General features: G+C 28.4%; 1 protein-coding gene across 1 annotated transcript in view; it reads left to right on the forward strand.

Annotated features, from left to right (window-relative positions):
- Positions 1-18,288, forward strand: part of LOC136072099 (transmembrane prolyl 4-hydroxylase-like) — a 116,997-nt gene that overhangs the window by 79,604 nt on the left and 19,105 nt on the right. Inside the window, exons 2-4 of the mRNA XM_065820391.1 lie at positions 7,342-7,574; positions 7,686-7,767; positions 7,860-7,985. Of these exons, the coding sequence (XP_065676463.1) occupies positions 7,365-7,574; positions 7,686-7,767; positions 7,860-7,985 (418 nt within the window). The 5' untranslated portion in view covers positions 7,342-7,364. The remainder of the gene's footprint in view (positions 1-7,341; positions 7,575-7,685; positions 7,768-7,859; positions 7,986-18,288) is intronic.

The following is an 18,288-nucleotide window of genomic DNA, read 5'->3' on the forward strand; positions in this document are numbered from 1 at the left end:
ATCGAACCTCTTTTGTTTCGCATCTTTAATCTTTCTTTTAAAACAGGTAATGTTCCGGAAAAATTAAAAATTGCACGAATCACACCAGTTTTTAAGACTGGCGATGACTCTATTATTTCTAATTATAGACCTATATCTATATTACCGTGTTTCTCAAAATTGCTTGAAAGAATAATGTACAACAGGCTATTTAATTATTTATCAGAAAACAATATGTTGTACTCAAAACAGTTTGGTTTTAAGAAAAAATGTTCCACTGAACATGCAGTGATTGATATAGTCAATCATATAACAAACGCATTTAGTACTAACTACTTTACATTAGGAGTTTTCATTGATCTGTCAAAGGCTTTTGATACTGTAAACCATAACATACTTATAAAAAAACTTGAATATTATGGAGTAAAAAATAATAACTTACTTTGGTTCAAAAGCTATTTGACCAATAGAATGCAATTCATCCAATATGCGCAAAAACAAACAATTCCATATGCTGTAACTTGTGGTGTCCCCCAGGGCTCTATTTTAGGACCCTTATTATTCTTAGTATATATAAATGATTTAAATCTAGCAACACACTTCTTAAACTGTATTTTTTTTGCAGATGACTCCAATCTTTTTTATTCTCACAGAGATATTAAAACACTTTTTGAAACAGCTAACGAAGAGTTGGGTAAGGTTAATGAATGGTTTATAAGTAATAAACTGTCTCTAAATGTGGAGAAAACCAAATTTATTTTATTTCATAAAGTAAATAAGTTAGAAAATATTCCAATTAAACTCCCAAATCTAATAATCAATAACGCTAACATTAAAAGAGAAACTTCAATTAACTTTTTGGGAGTAATATTAGATGAACATTTACGTTGGAGTGATCATATAAAAAGCATTGAGAAAAAGTTATCAAAAAATATTGCCATGATATATAGGGCTAAACCATTTTTAAACAATAAATCTTTAAAAAGTTTATATTTTTCTTTCATTCATTGTCATTTGGTTTATTGTAATATTGCATGAGCAAGTACAAATCATACAAAATTAAAAAAATTGTACAGTAAACAAAAACATGCCTGCAGAATATTATTTGGAGCTGATAAAATTGTACCATGCGAGCCTCTTCTGCGTATACTGGGCGCATTAAATGTTTATAAAATAAACTTACATCAAGTTTTAATGTTTATGTATAAAACAAAAATGGGACTATCTCCTAAAATATTTCAGTCCTATTTTGAAAAAGTAGAGCATAAATATCCGACAAAATTTTCAAATAATACTACATTGTCCCTAAATATAATTCAAAACAAATTACATATTCAATTCAATATCGTGGACCCTATTTGTGGAAAAAGTTTCCTAATATTGCAAATACGGAAAAGTTAGTATACATCAGTTTAAAAAAGAATCGAAACAGGTGTTATTACTTATGGATTTTAATATATCCGATTTTAAATGCCTCTTTTAAACTAAAAATCAATTATATAAAATATGTATCAGAATTTATCAATTTATCAATTTTTGTTTGATAGTTTTTTCATTATTTGAGTTATGGTGTTTCCTCTAATCTTAAAAGTTATTGGTGAAATCTTAGTTTATCAACATTTTACTTAACTATTAATGAGTTGTTATTTATTTTGCTTTTAATTAAATTGGTTAGAAATATACATACATAAAACGGTTTTTTTTAAATTAAGTACTCTTTTATTTTGAATTTTTTGTTCTTTATTTAAATATTATTTTATTACAAATTGTTATAAATTTTATTTTCATATTCTTCAACAAATACTTTGTATAATATACGTATATAGTGTGGCTCTTGAAAATACGTGCTCTTTAATTAATTTATTTATTTTTGTTTTTGTTTTTTACTTTTCTTTCAGTTTTTCTTGTTTACTTGATTATTACTCTTAACATGAATATTGTTCTTGAAGTATTTCTTAAACTAATTGTTGTTTATTTTTACATTTATAATTTTTAATAAATAGTTTGTAAAGTATAAATATATTATCCGGCTATTGTAAATACGTACGATTGGGGCTCGGTGATAAGACAAAATAATGTCTTCTACTTGCCCCGCCAGTTTTTTTTTATTTATAAACCTTGTAAATTGTAAAAGTTATTAAACGGCGAAATAAATAAATAAATAAATAAAAAAAATTATAATTTCTTACATATAAAAATAAAATAATTGTTATGGCTATAAATGATTAAGATAAAATGGCTATTGAGTAAATACACATTTACAAAAACTTCAAACCAACTAAATAATAGTACAACTTGTAAAAAAAAATCTTGCAACCAATGTCGGATTAAAGCATGCGCATGCTAATAAGAACCTATTTTTCAGGGAGTCGGGCGCTTTTTTGGATCCTCTATATCACTATTGCAAGGGCTTAAAAACGTATAAAATGTCCAGCTTTTTAATACGTAAAATAACATGATTGAGCGGGATAAGAAGGTTCACATCTTAATCTATTTTTGTAGCTGGTTTTATCTTTCAAATGTAACAGATTATGTATATAATCTGATTTTTGTAGTTAACTTTATGGCTTCCAATTTGTTTTCGTCAAATGTATTTTTTTACTTTTAACTTCTTAATTTAATATACATAGTCTTTTTTAAATTGGTAAAAAGGCTGAACGAACTTATGTTATGAGCAAAATATACGTTATGTTATAAACTTAAATTAAAAAACTTTTGCTGCATGAAAAACTTTTTAAATGAAAAAGCAAACTAAACAAAAAAAACTTCACCGTAAATTTTCGGTTTAGTTCAATTTTTTAATATGTCAATCTGACCCAGGATTGTGAAAGAATTTGAAAGAAGCGCAAAGCTACTGGATTTCTATAAAAGAAGTTCCGGATCAAAGTGTTGTAGAAAAAGATTTTGAAAAATACAAAAAAGCAGAGATGTAGGTCTCGAGACCAAAGTCTTGGTCTTGAGACGCCTCGAGACTCATATTTAACTGGGTAATGTTGCAGAATAGTGGCGTAAAATAATTTTATTTTTTCGCTTGTTGTGAGACTTGCTCAAAGTGGTGACTTTTTAATATAGACTAATATTAATTGGCTTCAGTACATACATCGACTATCTTATAGCCTGCTGCTACAAGGAAGTGCTGCTACATCGACTATCTTATAGCCTGCTGCTACAAAGAAGTGCCACTACATCGACGGAGGGTTTGGTTGGGGCAGGCAGTCTATCAAATAATAGAAAAAAAACTTTAAAAAAAAATCTAAAAAAGATATTAAAATATTCCGTATGTTTATATTAAAAAGTCACCACTTTGAGCAAGTCTCATAACAAACGAAAAAATAAAACTATTTTACGCCACTATTCTGCAACATTACCTTTAACTGTCTTGGATTTGGTATTAGTCTTGAAGCCTAAAGTCTTGGTATTATTCTTGGTCTTGAAAGCCTTGAGTATTGGTCTTGGTCTCGGACCTCTACTTTCTTGATTCTTACGTAAAAATCAACTCAATGAATGGTTTAGTTATTAATAACAAACCGTAGATTAGCCGCAACTTCCTGCTCTCAATGAGAGTTCATCGCGTTGGTTTGACACGGTTTTAACTGAAATTTTTTATGTTAGAAGAATTTTAAAAAAAATTTAACTTTTTTTTTGTAATCTTTCATTGAAGTTATTTATATTATTATTTTTTTATTTGTTTATATGTTCCTTTTTTGATTGATGTATAAAAATGAAAAAAATTGATCAAGACCAAGAACCTAAGTCTTGATCCCGGTCTTGTAAAAACTTTCAAAGTCTTGGTCTTGGGTTAATTTTTTGGTGTCTTGGTCTTGGTCTTGAAGCATTCAGTCTTGGTCTAGGTCTTAGGCCTAAATGTCTTAGTCTTAGTCTTGGTCTTGGCCTTTACTGTCTTGACTAAATCTCTGCAAAAAAGTGACAAAAACATATTTAGGGTGCTGAAAAATAGTGAAATTCGGAAAAGGGACTTGTTTATTTGCCGTCTACTCGAAGAGTATTTTGTTTCTTCTGCTGCTTTTTCAAGGCTCGGATGGCGACTTCAGAACTGAATTTGATGACTGGTCATATTGACAGCATTTTATGCAGAGGCCTAAACGTACCAAACAACTCACTGAGGCAGTCCAGTGATATTTTAGAAAAGTTAAAACAAAAGAAAAATTGATGCTCAATTAAAACAGCAGTTGCTGGATAAAAGAGATGAGAGATTTTCTGAGAAAAGTTATTGAAAGCTTTAAGTTTTTGTGTAGCCGAGATTTAGCTTTTAGGTAACTTAGAAAGAAAAGACACCTTCAGTAATTGAAACTTTCTCTGGGCCTTGGAGTTTTTTTCAAAATTTCACCTATTCCGTGCCTAACTCTTAAAAAACTGAGAAAATCTCGGCAGAGGAAATTTTTCATACATTTTATTGAAATTGTTTTCTTGATGACATAAAATGCTCCTTTGGTAGCAATGCGTCCAAACCATAATACTTTTTACTGATTGCAGACTTATTATCTGACACTGCACACTTCAACTCACTTGTAATAATCATTCGATATGTAAGCGAGGAAGCTGTTGTGGAAAAAATTTTTTTTAGGTTTGAGTTTTCTTGTGAAAATAATGGAATGGCACAGGACAGATGCACTCAAGAAAAAATTAAAGAGCTTGTGGTCCTATGACAATTCGTTCATCTGGTCTGGAAAATACAATAACCTGCGAGCACAACTGAAAAAAGATGAATACAAACATTAATTTTATTCCTTGAGCTGTACATTCTTTAAATTTATTTGGCGTAAATGGCAGCTGTAAGACTGTATTTGATTTTTTTGAGTTTCTTCAATGTCTTTATAATTGCTATGCTTTTTTAACTCACAGGTGGCAAATAATTTGTCTCGTAAGTGGTGCAGAAATGAGTAGAAAAGTTACCATTAAAAGTCTGAGTTAGAGAAGATGATCAGCAGAAGCTATTTCTATTCAAATTCTACATGCAAATTACAGCCATATTCTTGAGACCCTAGAATTATTGTTCTAGATAAAGATGAAAAATATCATACACAAAATAAAGTTAAAATACTTTTCAAGAAAATGGTATCTTTTTATGTGTCTTTTATAAAGGAGCTTTAGCTTATGGCTTTGAGAATCATGTTACAATTTGATGCTACCAAAGTTCATGATAAAAGTGCTGACTTTGTGGCATAAGTTCGTAAGGAATTTGTGGCATAAGTTCGTAAAGACTTTCTTGACATTTATAAATGTGCAGGAAGATTAAGCATTATTCCGAAGCATTTCAAGCATGAAAGTGCAAGAAAGAAGATTAAACTAACCCTTCTCACTAACCCTTCTCAACTTTTTCAAAAATAGCAAGAGTTAAAAATGATCTCCGTTTCTCAAAGTTTAATGGTCATTTGAATTCCTTTTGTGATGTGTACTTTGAAGATGTCGTAATTGACTTTGTCAATATAAAAGCAAGAAAAATTTCTTTATGAATAAAAAAGATAATTTCCTATTTTGCTGCATTTATTTTTGAACATATATTTTGAGGAATGGGGCCCCAAAATAATATTTGCACCCAGCCCTCAAGACTATTAATCCGGCCTTGCTTGCAACATCACCAAGTTGAAATATTTGTAATGTTTGTTAAAATTATTTAAGCGGCCAATACTATTGTATATTTAAAAAAGAAGACATGAAGAAGGCACATTATTTATATTCAAACTTTGAAACTCATTTTAAAGTAAGATAGATTTTGCTAAACATTAGAAATATTTTTTTTTCACCAAAACTCTAACTTTTATGGAAGCTAATTGTTTGAAGTGATAAAATCCAGGAATTGCAGGTGTCTAACGTATATACTTGCATTTTAATTATAAAAAGATGTTTCATAAAATTCTATTGACATTTTTACGAAATATGTTTGTTAGGCACCGGCAATTTATGGAAATTTTTGTAAAAATATTATTACAAAAAATTAAAAATGAATTTTTAATAAAACCATACTTTTATGATGAAAGTAATATTGTTTTTTTTTGTTTTGTTTTTAGTTAAAAATATTTTTTTTTAACATTTTTAATTTTTTGAGAATATATATTTCAAATCATAATGCCTAACCAATGGTGCAATCAAAAATTAGTAACCTACAGAGTTAAAAATTCAAAGTTATGACGAACATGAGAATACTAATTGGTTTTCAGCCTTTTCTTATTTTGTATTCTGTCTTTTTTCTTATTTTGTATTCTGTGCAAAGTCGCACGTTTTAACAAAATGAAGGTAACATTCATCAAAGATGATACATCAAAAATGATACATCAAGAATAAAATAAAGATTAAAAGGTCATGCCTCTTCTAATTCTGCTTAAGATTTAAAACACAAACAAATTTATGTTTAAAAGTTTCTTCAAGATTTTTATAGAACAAAATATTTTAATATATGTGGTTTGCGCTAGTTTATGCTTACTTTCTATTTGTGTAAATTTAAACCGTGCATTTTGGTAATGTACATTTAACTCATGGCATTTAGTAATGGCGTATAAAATACTTAGTAGTATGCTGTTTGATGTGGTAAAAAAATTTTATAATGATGTAAAAATTGATTTTCCTTTTGTTGCATTAGATATTGAAACGTTTAAGTTTTTTTAAATTTATTATTTAACAAATTTAAGCATTTAAAGGATAACTAACATTTAAAACATTTAAGTGTTTAACTATTACCATAAAAAAGAATAAAAAAAAGAGAAAGAAATTTAATTTCTTTTTCTTCTTTCCAAATATTTCTACGTTTTTTTTTTTTTTCTATTTCATTCCTTGCTTTAATATAATTTGTTCTTCATATTTTACTTTTTACGAACCAATACAAACATTTTCTAACATTTTATATCAAGTAAAATACCAGTAAAACTTGCGGATAATATTATTTTCTCGTTTTTTGAATGATAATTCAAGAAGGTCTAATGGTCACCTCTCAGAGTATATTTAATGAAATAACACTTAACGATGAAAAATTTCTAATTTATTATTTTAAGGAACCTGATTCCAAATAACAACTTTGGGCTAATCTACAGAAAGCCTGGAGGGAAATTGAACAACCTAGTATAAAAGCTCTTGTTGATTCCATGCCAAGATGTATAAAGGCAGTGGTTGCAGTTCATGGGGGGCCTTCAAAATATTGACATTTTATGCACACAAAAAATAAACTAATACCAATTTAATGAATTTTATATATATATATATATATATATATATATATATATATATATATATATATATATATATATATATATATATATATATATATATATATACAACTAGCAACCAAAGTTACATTGGGAATTGTGGGAGGAAACATATGATTATGACATTTTGTACTATTTATAATTTAGTCATATACAAAAAATTCAGTTATGAACCTTCCTTTGTTTTTGGTTTTGTTGGTTGTTTGTTCTACAACATGTAATAAATATACTAAAGAAGAACGTTGCTCAAAAAATCAATCGGATGGAGTTTGTGAAAAAGCAAGCGAGTTTGAGGAAGACGACGATGAACCTTTCTTTTATGAAATAGACGAGAAATTAGCCGGAAGAGAAAAACTATTTAAATGGGATCCAATTCGTGTAACTAATTTACCTTCATAAATGTTGAAAAAGAACTGTCTTTTGGACTAACTCAAATCATATTATTAAAATCATTTACTTTTACTAAATCCAGAAACAAATTTATTTTAGAAAGGCTATGAACGAGAAATTGACTTAGGTGGCGGGGAAGTAATAAAGATGGTCACTCAAGCAATTAAACCAACTGTGTTCAGTAAGTTTTTTTTTTTTTAATGCAATTGCAGAATGACTACGAAATAAACAGCATCAAAACAGTTTTCTAAATTTTTGTCCTTATTTTTTAAGTTATAGATAACTTTTTAACAATGGAGGAATGCGATTACATTATTGACAAATCTCTTCATTTTGGACTGTCTAGTAGCGGTCTTCATGTTGATGATAAAATTAAGTTGTCCAAAGAGTATACATACGGTAACTTATTTTTAGTCTTATAAATACGGTAACTTATTTTTAATCAAAATAAATAGATAAAAATGAAAGTTTTCAAAATATTTTTTATTTAGTTTATATTTAATTTCTATAAATAGCATTTATAGAAATTAAATATAATTTAAATATATATTATATTAATAAAACAGTGCGTTGTTTTACATACTAAAACAGCGCGTTGTTTTATTTAATAAAATTCACTTACTGCTTTGTATGATACAATAGTAAAGCCAGTGGCAGATTGAGGTTTAGCATCGTGGGTGGAAGGGGGGGGGGTAAGTCTTGAGAATGAGTAGGGGGTGGCAGGAGTTGAGGGTGGACATTAACCTCTAGGGAACATTTTTTTTTCGAGAAACCACATTAACCTCTAATGAACATTTTTTTTTGAGAAACGCATTTGTGATCAATATATTTTATTGATGAGTTTATGTGCCTTTTATCATAACTTTTAAGTACGTCTAAAACATCAAATAAACACCAAATAAACACCAAATAATCTAAACTTTGAGTTTGCTAAGTTTACTTTGGTTACAATTATAGCTAAAAAAAAACACGAAATATTAAATATTACTGCAATGGTTTGGTTATATAAAAAATGTATTTACACTATACGTGTTTCTGAAAACAAGCATTTAAAATGAAATTTACGTTCCTGCTAGTTTATACAACTTTTTTTTGTATAAACTAGCACGAAACAGAATATCTCCAGCAAAGACGACTGAACTACAAATGAAAGATGTACATCCTTTCTTAATAGAGTATAGACAAGTTATGAGAACATGATGCCATCTATTTCTTTATTAAGAAAGGATGTACGTCTTTCGTTTGTAGTTCAGTTGTCGTTGCTGGAGATATTGACGGATAAACTTTGAAAGTAGGGCCAGCGCGAGTAGGTTTCAAATAAGAAAGGGTGCCATTTTTAAAACAATTTTAACATCATAAGATCAGATGCTTCACAACGTTGAAATCAGTTAATTTATATTTTTTGTTTTCTTCTTTTAAAAAAAAAAGTCTAACTATGTTAAAAATGCATCGACTGTGTACATTATGATTTTTAGAAATATTTTCTTAAAACAAAACGTCTCTGTTTTTTTTTCTGTCATAATTGCAGGCAAACTTGTAAAGTAGATATATGTAAACAATGGTTTGTTATTACCTAGTTTTCTGTTTTCGTTTAAAATAAACGCAGAACTTTGTAATGAGAAATTTATATTTTAGTTGATCGGCTAACGGAGCGCGGGCGGGCAACTCCTCACCCCCTCACGCCCTATGGTGAACCAGCTTGAGTTGCATTGTTGTATTTGTATATGTTATTCTTAAAATTAAATAGGTGGTAGACTGCTAGAAAAAATTGCCATATCTGCCATTATTCCAGTTCTTAATTAACAGAATAAATAATGTAAAGATTTTATTTTGTTTTGCTTTTTTCTACTTTTTAAGCAAGTTTATGCTGTTTTAGGTTCAAAAATATGAAAAGATCTTAATAAAGATATCTCAAAAATTATATGAAGCCGTAATATAAATATAAAATAAAAGTGCTACCGCTATGTTTGATATATAATTTAATAGAGGAAGTGAAACTCTATTATAAAGTACCTTAATTTTTTTACAGGATGTTTATTACTCATTCTATACCAATTAGCACAAAAAAGTTAATTAATAAGCTTTATTTTATTTTATTCATAAATTTACACGCCCAATCAAAAAAGTCTTCTATCTTGTTAATTGATAGTTAATTAGTAGTTTTTTCCCATATTTCTCATTAATAGGCCTACATTAATTGATTTTTTCAAAAAACCTTATATAAATATGACTTACCTCGAATTAGTTAATCATTATTTAATAAATAAACAAATGTTAAGTTAGTTTTGCACTAAAAAGACGCGAAAAATGGGGAAAAGACGTATCAAGGTGAAAGATGGCAAATTATTGCTCACATCAAAGAAGGAACCAAAAGTAATTTAGAAATCGCCATGTTAATTGGAGTTTCTGAGAAATACGTTCGGACAACGAATCAAAACTTTCTTCACACTGGTGGTGCCAGCGAGAAAACGAGGCCAGGTAGGCCCTTGTCAACCACCAGAAAGGACGATAGTGCCTTTTTTAGAGCTGTCAGAGCTAATCCAAGAATTATTTACAAAGAATTGACCACAGAATTCAATACAACGTGAAATACATCTATTTCTCAAAGCACAGTCCGCCGAATACTTATCAAATACAAGATTGGAGTCTACTCTGCTTTGAAAAAACCGCTCCTGCGTCCATATGATAAACAAAGGAGACTAAAATGGTGTCGTGAAAGAAGGTATTGGACAATAGAACAATGGAAAAACATTATGTGGAGTGATGAGAGTAACTTTGCGCTTATCAATTGCAAATCTAACATAACAGTCAAAAGAATGGCTCACGAAAAGTATTACGCCAGGTACATTAGACCGACTGTACAAAGTGGAGGAGGCTCGATAGGAATCTGGTCATGCTTCAATTACAAAGGTGTTGGAATATATATATATATATATATATATATATATATATATATATATATATATATATATATATATATATATATATATATATATATATAAATGCAGACCTTTCAATCCTTTTTTTTTTAAACCTTGAGATTCATAAAAAAAAACTTGAGATTTACGCAAAAACCTGAATAAACGTAAAATTAAAAAAAAAAAAACTTTTTTTAAACAAGAAAAATTTAAAAAGTATGGTAAGTGTTATTTGGTAAATAAATAACTCAGTTTTATTCATTATGTTTAGAATTGTAATTTTTTGTTCCTTTTCTTGAGGTATACAACAGCTGTTCAGGTGGTTTCCTTTTTTATTAACTTTGTTTTACAATGCTCAACAACTTTTCCAGTTCAGCATTACTGTGAGGAATATTGTTCCTAAGGTATCTGAAAAGATTTTTGATAACATTTGAGATGAACCAATGTTTCATTACAGAATCGACATTTTATGATACCATATTTCATTAATTATTATTTCAAATACTTTTGTTGAACGTTTCAAATTGCGACCAAAATTAGCTGAAATTGTCTTTATTCAATAATAATAAAGTCTCTTTAAAAGTATTATCATCAAAATCATCGCCCTAACCAGGTTGGTCTGCGCACCATGTTAAGCTAAGTTTGCTATTTTTAAAAATTCGGATTTGATTTATAATATAAACAAACATATATAATATAAACAAACATATTAAATCTAAAAAAAAAAACAATGTTTATATGTAGGCCCCTCTCTTGCTTCTAACATTGCGCAACCAAATAAAACATTTAATAAGTTGGGAGAAAAACCCAACACTAGTATAAATAATGAAAAAAATAACTAAACTTGAATTTAATAAAGCAGTTATTGAACTTAAACGCAACAAGTCATGTGGATATGATGGTATTTCCAGTAATGTAGCTATTTATGTTATGGACAGCATTTGTAAACCATTATTTTATTTAATATCATCTTCATTTGAAAATAATATATTCCCTGACAAACTTAAATTAGCCAAAATTAATCCCATTCTTAAAAAAGGTGATTGCAATAATATTTCTAACTACCGAACTATTTCTCTACTCCCAGTTTTTTCAAAAGTATATGAGAGAGTGATTTATAATAGAGTTAATAAGTACTTTACATTAAACAATTTATTATACAAAAATCAGTTTGGATTTCAAAGCAATTGCTCTACTGAACATGCTATTATTAAACTTGCTGACAAAATATATAAGTCGTTTGATTGTGATGAACTAGTATTAGGAGTTTTTATTGATCTTTCCAAGGCCTTTGATACAGTTGATCACAGTATTTTACTTTCCAAGCTAAAATATTACGGCATAATAGGCTCAACATTTAAGTGGATTCAGAGCTACTTGTCTAACAGAAAGCAATTTGTACTACTAGAAAAGTCATGAGCCCTTGATATTACGTGTGGAGTTCCTCAGGGTTCAATCCTAGGTCCATTATTGTTTTTAATATATATTAACGATATGCATAAAGCCTCCCAAAAAATATCTACTATTATGTATGATGACGATACAAATTTATTTTTTAATTATCCTGATGCAAAGACTTTGTTTGAGACTATGAATATTGAACTCGAAAATTTCAACCTCTGGTTCATAGCAAATAAATTATCCCTAAATTGTAAAAAAACTAGCTTTACTCTATTTCATAAAAAAAAACAATCAATTAATCTTCCGTTAAAGCTGCCTAAACTGTTTATTAATAAAAATCAAATTATACGTGACAAATGCACAAAATTTTTGGGAGTACTTTTTGATGAAAATTTGTCATGGAGAAACCATATTGGTCTTCTTGAAACAAAGGTGTCCTCTGTAATAGGTGTTTTGTATAAGTCAAGACCTTTTCTCGATAGTAAATCACGTAATATGCTTTACTTTAGTCTTGTACATAATCCGCTTTTGTACGCAAATATTGTATGGGCCAGCACCCATAAAACCAAATTGCTAAAATTTCAAAGTCTGGAAAACCATGCATGCAATTAATTATTTAAATAGGTTAGTAAACCCGGCCCCAGTGATAAAAAGCATAATGGTTCTAGATATTGAGAAACTTAACACATTATAGATATTAATTTTTATGTATAAATATAAAAACAATCTTCGCCAAAGCATTTTTTCAGATAACTTTCTTATATCATTTTCTGAAAAATATAATCTGCGTTCAAATACCAGGAACGACTATCAACTAGGAAAAATTAAATCACAGCAGTCAAGTTTTCTAATTACAAACCGAGGTCCATCAATATGGAATCGTTTCCAAAATAAAAATATTAAAGACCTAAAAAGCATTTCATCATTTAAACAACAAACTAAAATGCATCTCCTTAATTCCTGACATATGTATTATAGTTTACAGTATTTGTTTTCAGATTTTTTTTGTATTTTTTCTTTTTATTTATTTTTTATTTTTTTCTTCTTATGTGTTTTAATTTTATTAAATTTTTTATTTTCCTTTAAAAATTAAAGTGTTTTTTTATTTTTATTTCAATAGTGACTAAAGGGGCTCTATGAAAAGGTTGTGATGATAAACGCATCATCCTTACCTTCTTTGAGTCCTTGACTGATTATAACAGTATATATATATATTATAAATTAAAAAGATTACGTAAAATAACCTTTATAAAAAGACGCTTTTTATAAAGGTTATTTTATGTTTACGATGTTATTTATTTTATATGAAAAATTGTAATATTGTTTAATCAGCAAAATAAAAGTTAAATAAATAAATAAAATAAATAAAAATGTTGGTGCAGGTTTTATGATCTGTCTTGTGCATTTAATATTCGTTAGTTCTTGATGTAATGACAACCTTTTTCAGGATAAATATTGCTATTGTTTTAAGCTAAAACATTGAGAGTAAATTAAAAAAAAATTTCTTCTGAAAGTTTTTAAAATTTATCTTGAGAATTTTAGATCCGTGAAGCAGTGAGACTCGTTATCAAACCGCGAGTCTCACGGTAAAACCTGGAGAGTTGGAAGGTCTGTAAATGCCCCAAAATAATCAAGAATTGAAAATATTTTTGTATCTTAAAGCATCATATGCATATTCTATGACATTATGGACCTAAATATATTATTCAAATTTTTTATATCAGGACATGAAACTCACTAAAATGAACATTTTGGACAAAACTTTTTCTTTTAAAGTAAAAGTTAGCACAACAGAAATGTTTATTAAATTTTATATATTCAAATTTTATATATTTAAATTTTATATATTTAAATATTATATATTTAAATTTTATATATTGAATATACAAATATGTTTACATATAAAAACAGATTAAAAACGTTTCATATACCGTAAACTAGGTGTTACTTTGAATGTTTTTGAGATATTTTCACTTGCTCATCCTTTACTATTGACAACTATTGAAATTTAACAAATTGCATATCGGGGGTAAGGTTAACTCTTACATAATTCAAAATAATATTTAAACAAAATAATTTTGTATAATATTAATTTAATTATTCATTCAAAGTTACCCTAAAAATGAGGTAACTTTGAATACCTTTTTTGTAAAAATAAAACCTATTCAAAAACCCATTGTTCTGTTTTAAAATTTATTAAAAACCACATCTTGTCAAAAATTAGTTTAATAAAATAGTATAAATAATATAATAAAATATTTAAATAAATAATATTTCATTTATTTCAAATATTATTTCATAACAAACACCCATTTGGTTTTTTTTTTTTTTTTGGTTTTAATGGATATGTTTTAAGAGGACTAGCGTAATAGAGACTCATTTATATCAGTTAGTCTCATTTATCAGTTAGCCTCATTTATATCAGTTAGTCTCATTTATATCAGTTAGTCTCATTTATATCAGTTAGTCTCATTTATATCAGTTAGTCTCATTTATATCAGTTAGTCTCATTTATATCAGTTAGTCTCATTTATATCAGTTAGTCTCATTTATATCAGTTAGTCTCATTTATATCAGTTAGTCTCATTTATATCAGTTAGTCTCATTTATATCAGTTTCACTTACAGAAAACAATGCTAGTGAAACATCTTTACATTTTGCCAAAAAATCCTCAAAAAAAACAAACACTTTTTTCAAGATCAAAAGTAATTCTTTTTTTCCCTTTGAGTCTTCTTTTTCCTTGACATCAACAATTGTTAAAATACATTAGCTGTTGCTTGGTGACTACATTTTTAATGTGTTAATTACAATCTGGCAAACGATTAAGGATAATAATTACATCTAATGGGTAAATCCCACATTTTTCCATATACAAATTTTTATTTTATTTAGTTAGTTCAAGTTTTTCACTGAAAAGATTACTTAGTCTATAACTTATAGGAACTTTAATTCATGCAATTTGAAACAAAAAAAACAAAAAAAAAACCAGACAAAAAAGCAAATAGAATCAAACCGTCCTGACTCTAATTCTATTGTACATAAGGTGGTCCGTATTAAAAGTAACTCCGGTTTAAGGTACTATTCTCTCTCTATATATAATAATTCGGGATCTTAAACCAGAAAAATAAGTAAATAAAGTTGCGTCAACTGCAAATAAAATTATAAAAATATAATAATAAAAAATAAAAAGATCTGTTGAATAATATTTTTATATTGCAAGAGCCAACACTATGGAAGAAACTCTATATAACATATGTCAGACCAAATTTGGAATACCTAGTATGCACTTGGTCACCATCAAGCAAAAAGGATCCAAAAACACTTGAAAAAGTTCAGCAACGAGCCACCATTTTTGATAAAATGTCCTGAAACAATTCCTAAACTGTAAAAAACATCTATCATAACAGTTTCGTCATTATTAAACTGTATGGCAGCTGATTCAACATTAATTTCAAGTGTTGATCTACCCACGTTCACCTTTTTGCGAAATTTTCTCCATATTTTTACCATATTATTGAGACAATATGATCAATAATGTTGATGCAATAGTATTGCGGTATTTTCTCCAAACCCCATCAAGACAATTTGATCAATAATGTTGTTCCTTTAAACTATTTAATTTAAAATAAAACAAAAAACTAATAAATAAAAAAAGCAACTATATATTCAGCCGGTATTTGGTCCTAAAAAGACGTCCTTTGTACGTTTAAAAGATGTCTTTTTGTGACCAAATGACAGCTGGATAGTTGCTTTTTCGTTATTAGTTTTTTGTGTGTTTTAAATATTTTACAAAATCTAAGAACTTAAACCAATTGCAATTGGTTTGAGTTTTTAGATTTTGTAAAACTTGGTAAAAAACCGCCATATTTTCTAATCTAAGTAAAGGTCGTCCATAAAGTACGTACGCTCATAGGGGGGGGAAGGTCTTCAAAAAGTGAATGAACGCGTATAGGGGTGGGGTGGGGGAATTTAATTTAAAAGTACGTACTTCGATTTTCTAATTTATCACAATTAACCAGCTTATAAATAGAAAAGTTAAAATTCTGACTATAGATCCTAGTTTGCCAACATAAAAAGATGTATGGTCTAGGGAGTAGGGAGTATAGTTTCCCTCTATGTTCACACATGCATGGACGCCCTCAGGATTTCTTGATGTTCCAGATAGGACACTTTCCCATCACGCAAACTTTAAACTTCAGTATGTTTATACCTATGCCAAATGAGGTCCTTACAAAAAATTGGAATGGTGGAGGCCTGGGAACAAAAAGCCCAAAACTGTTGCCCCCTCTGCCCATACGCGAGGGCACAAATGTAGTAAAATTCTCAACTTTACTATCTAAAACTAAATTTAAATTTATCGACAGATTTTAATTTTTGTAGAAAAATATAGTAAATTACAAAAGTTATGATCATGCAAACTTTCCGACCCCCCAAAACGAGGTGTGTGTAAACTTTGCATGGTCATAACTTTTTTATTTATTTATCACCATTTTATTAAACACCCTCTGTAAATGTGTTTACAAGGTAAAAATACATAAAAATAGTCTAAAATATATAATGAGAGAATAAAGTAGATCACTTGGGAATGTTTTCTTCAAGAGTATTTTTGAAAATTGTTCGCTGTTGCTTTGCATTCCAACATTGAATTGCCTGTACTAAAATTTGATAAGTATCTTCAGGAATTATGTTTTCTGAAATAATGATGTTCACTTTCTTCTTATCCTGAATTAATTTTTTCATATTTATTATATGGATCTTACATAATTCCTTTATATCATCTAAAAGTGAATATTTTAATGAACAATAGTTAAGCTGAGAATTGATGATTTCAAAAGTTACTTTATTATTTAATAGACGGATAAATAGGTTTATTTTATTTTGTTGTATGTAAGTCGATATCTCCCAAACTTTAAACAGAGAGTTTATATAGTTTTTGCTATACTTGGAAATATTAAAAAATGACTCAACTGCATTTCTTCCAAGTTTATTAAGTCTTTGCATTGTTGACTCTCTATTTTCACAGAGTTCCAGACCATGCGTTAGCGTCAAAACTGCTAAAGATGTATATAATTGAATAATTGAAGATGGATGTACAAACCGGATACCAGATTGAATCAGAGTTTGCACTGCTGTTTGTAAAATTGATACCCTATTGCTAATATTTATTCTATTGAGTGAGGCAAAAATAGATTTTTGTGTATTCCAAACAAAGCCTAGATGATTAAGTTTTTCACTTGGTATTATTTGATGGTTGTCTACGGTTATTTTGCACTTAGTTAATTGTCTTTTTCCGGAAAGCAACAGTTCCGTTTTGACAGCATTGAGCTTTATGCCGTTTAAGTTATTGTAAATATTACACGTTGTAATCAGCCTTTCAAGACCAGATAGAGTAGAGCTAAGAAGAATGATGTCGTCAGCATAAGCAACAACACCTGTGAAGTTTCCATGTATAGAAGTACCAACAACGTTATCATTTTTTATAGTTTCGAGTAACTTTTCGATGTATATGTTATACAGGTAGGGGGACAGAATGGATCTTAGTCTCACTCCTTGCTTAAGAGCAAATAAAATTGATTTGGAACCTAGGTAAGAAACAGTAGCACTACTTTTGTGGTATAAAGAAGATATAGTGTTAACTATTTGGAGAGGTAAGTTTTTATCAAAGTAAGTTTTATCAAAGAGAATCTCCCAGTTGCAGCTGTCAAAAGCTTTTTCAGCATCTAAAGAACATAAATAAATAGGTGAATTATTGTTGTTGTAATGCTTAATTGTTTCGCTTATAACAAATTCAGCATGCAAGTTCAAACTTTTACTATTGAAACCAAATTGAAGGGGATGTGTTTCTTTCTTAAAGCTTTTCTAAAAGCTTTGTAAATATTGGAATAATACTGATACCTCGGTAGTTATTTGGGTCGGTAAGTGATTTTTTATACGATTTGACAAGCGGTATAATAGTTGAAGTTGACATAGATGCAGGGGTCCATCCCTGATTAATTGAAAAGTGAAAAAATATTCTTATCCATTACGTTAGTGCATCACACAGGGCATATTTTAAATGTTCTGCAGATATATTGAAATGATCTTGGGATTTATTTAATTTTAGGCAAGAAATAGCAACTTTTATATTTTCATAAGTAATTACTATTTCATCAGGATTTTCACAAGGTGGAATTTGACGATGAATAGAACTATGATTTAACCTTTCAGTATTTAATTGTTTCTCAAATATAGTAGCAAATTCTGCGATAATCGATTCTTTATCATTTTTATTGTTTATTGCAAAAAGTTTTGGATTTGTATTCTTTTTTATACACTTAAAAACATTCCAAAAGTTTTTTGGGTTAGAGTTTTTTAGTTTTTCAATTTTTATGTATTGTTGATAT

This window comes from Hydra vulgaris, chromosome 15, assembly GCF_038396675.1.
Source record: "Hydra vulgaris chromosome 15, alternate assembly HydraT2T_AEP".
In the NCBI taxonomy this organism is placed as follows: domain Eukaryota; kingdom Metazoa; phylum Cnidaria; class Hydrozoa; order Anthoathecata; family Hydridae; genus Hydra; species Hydra vulgaris.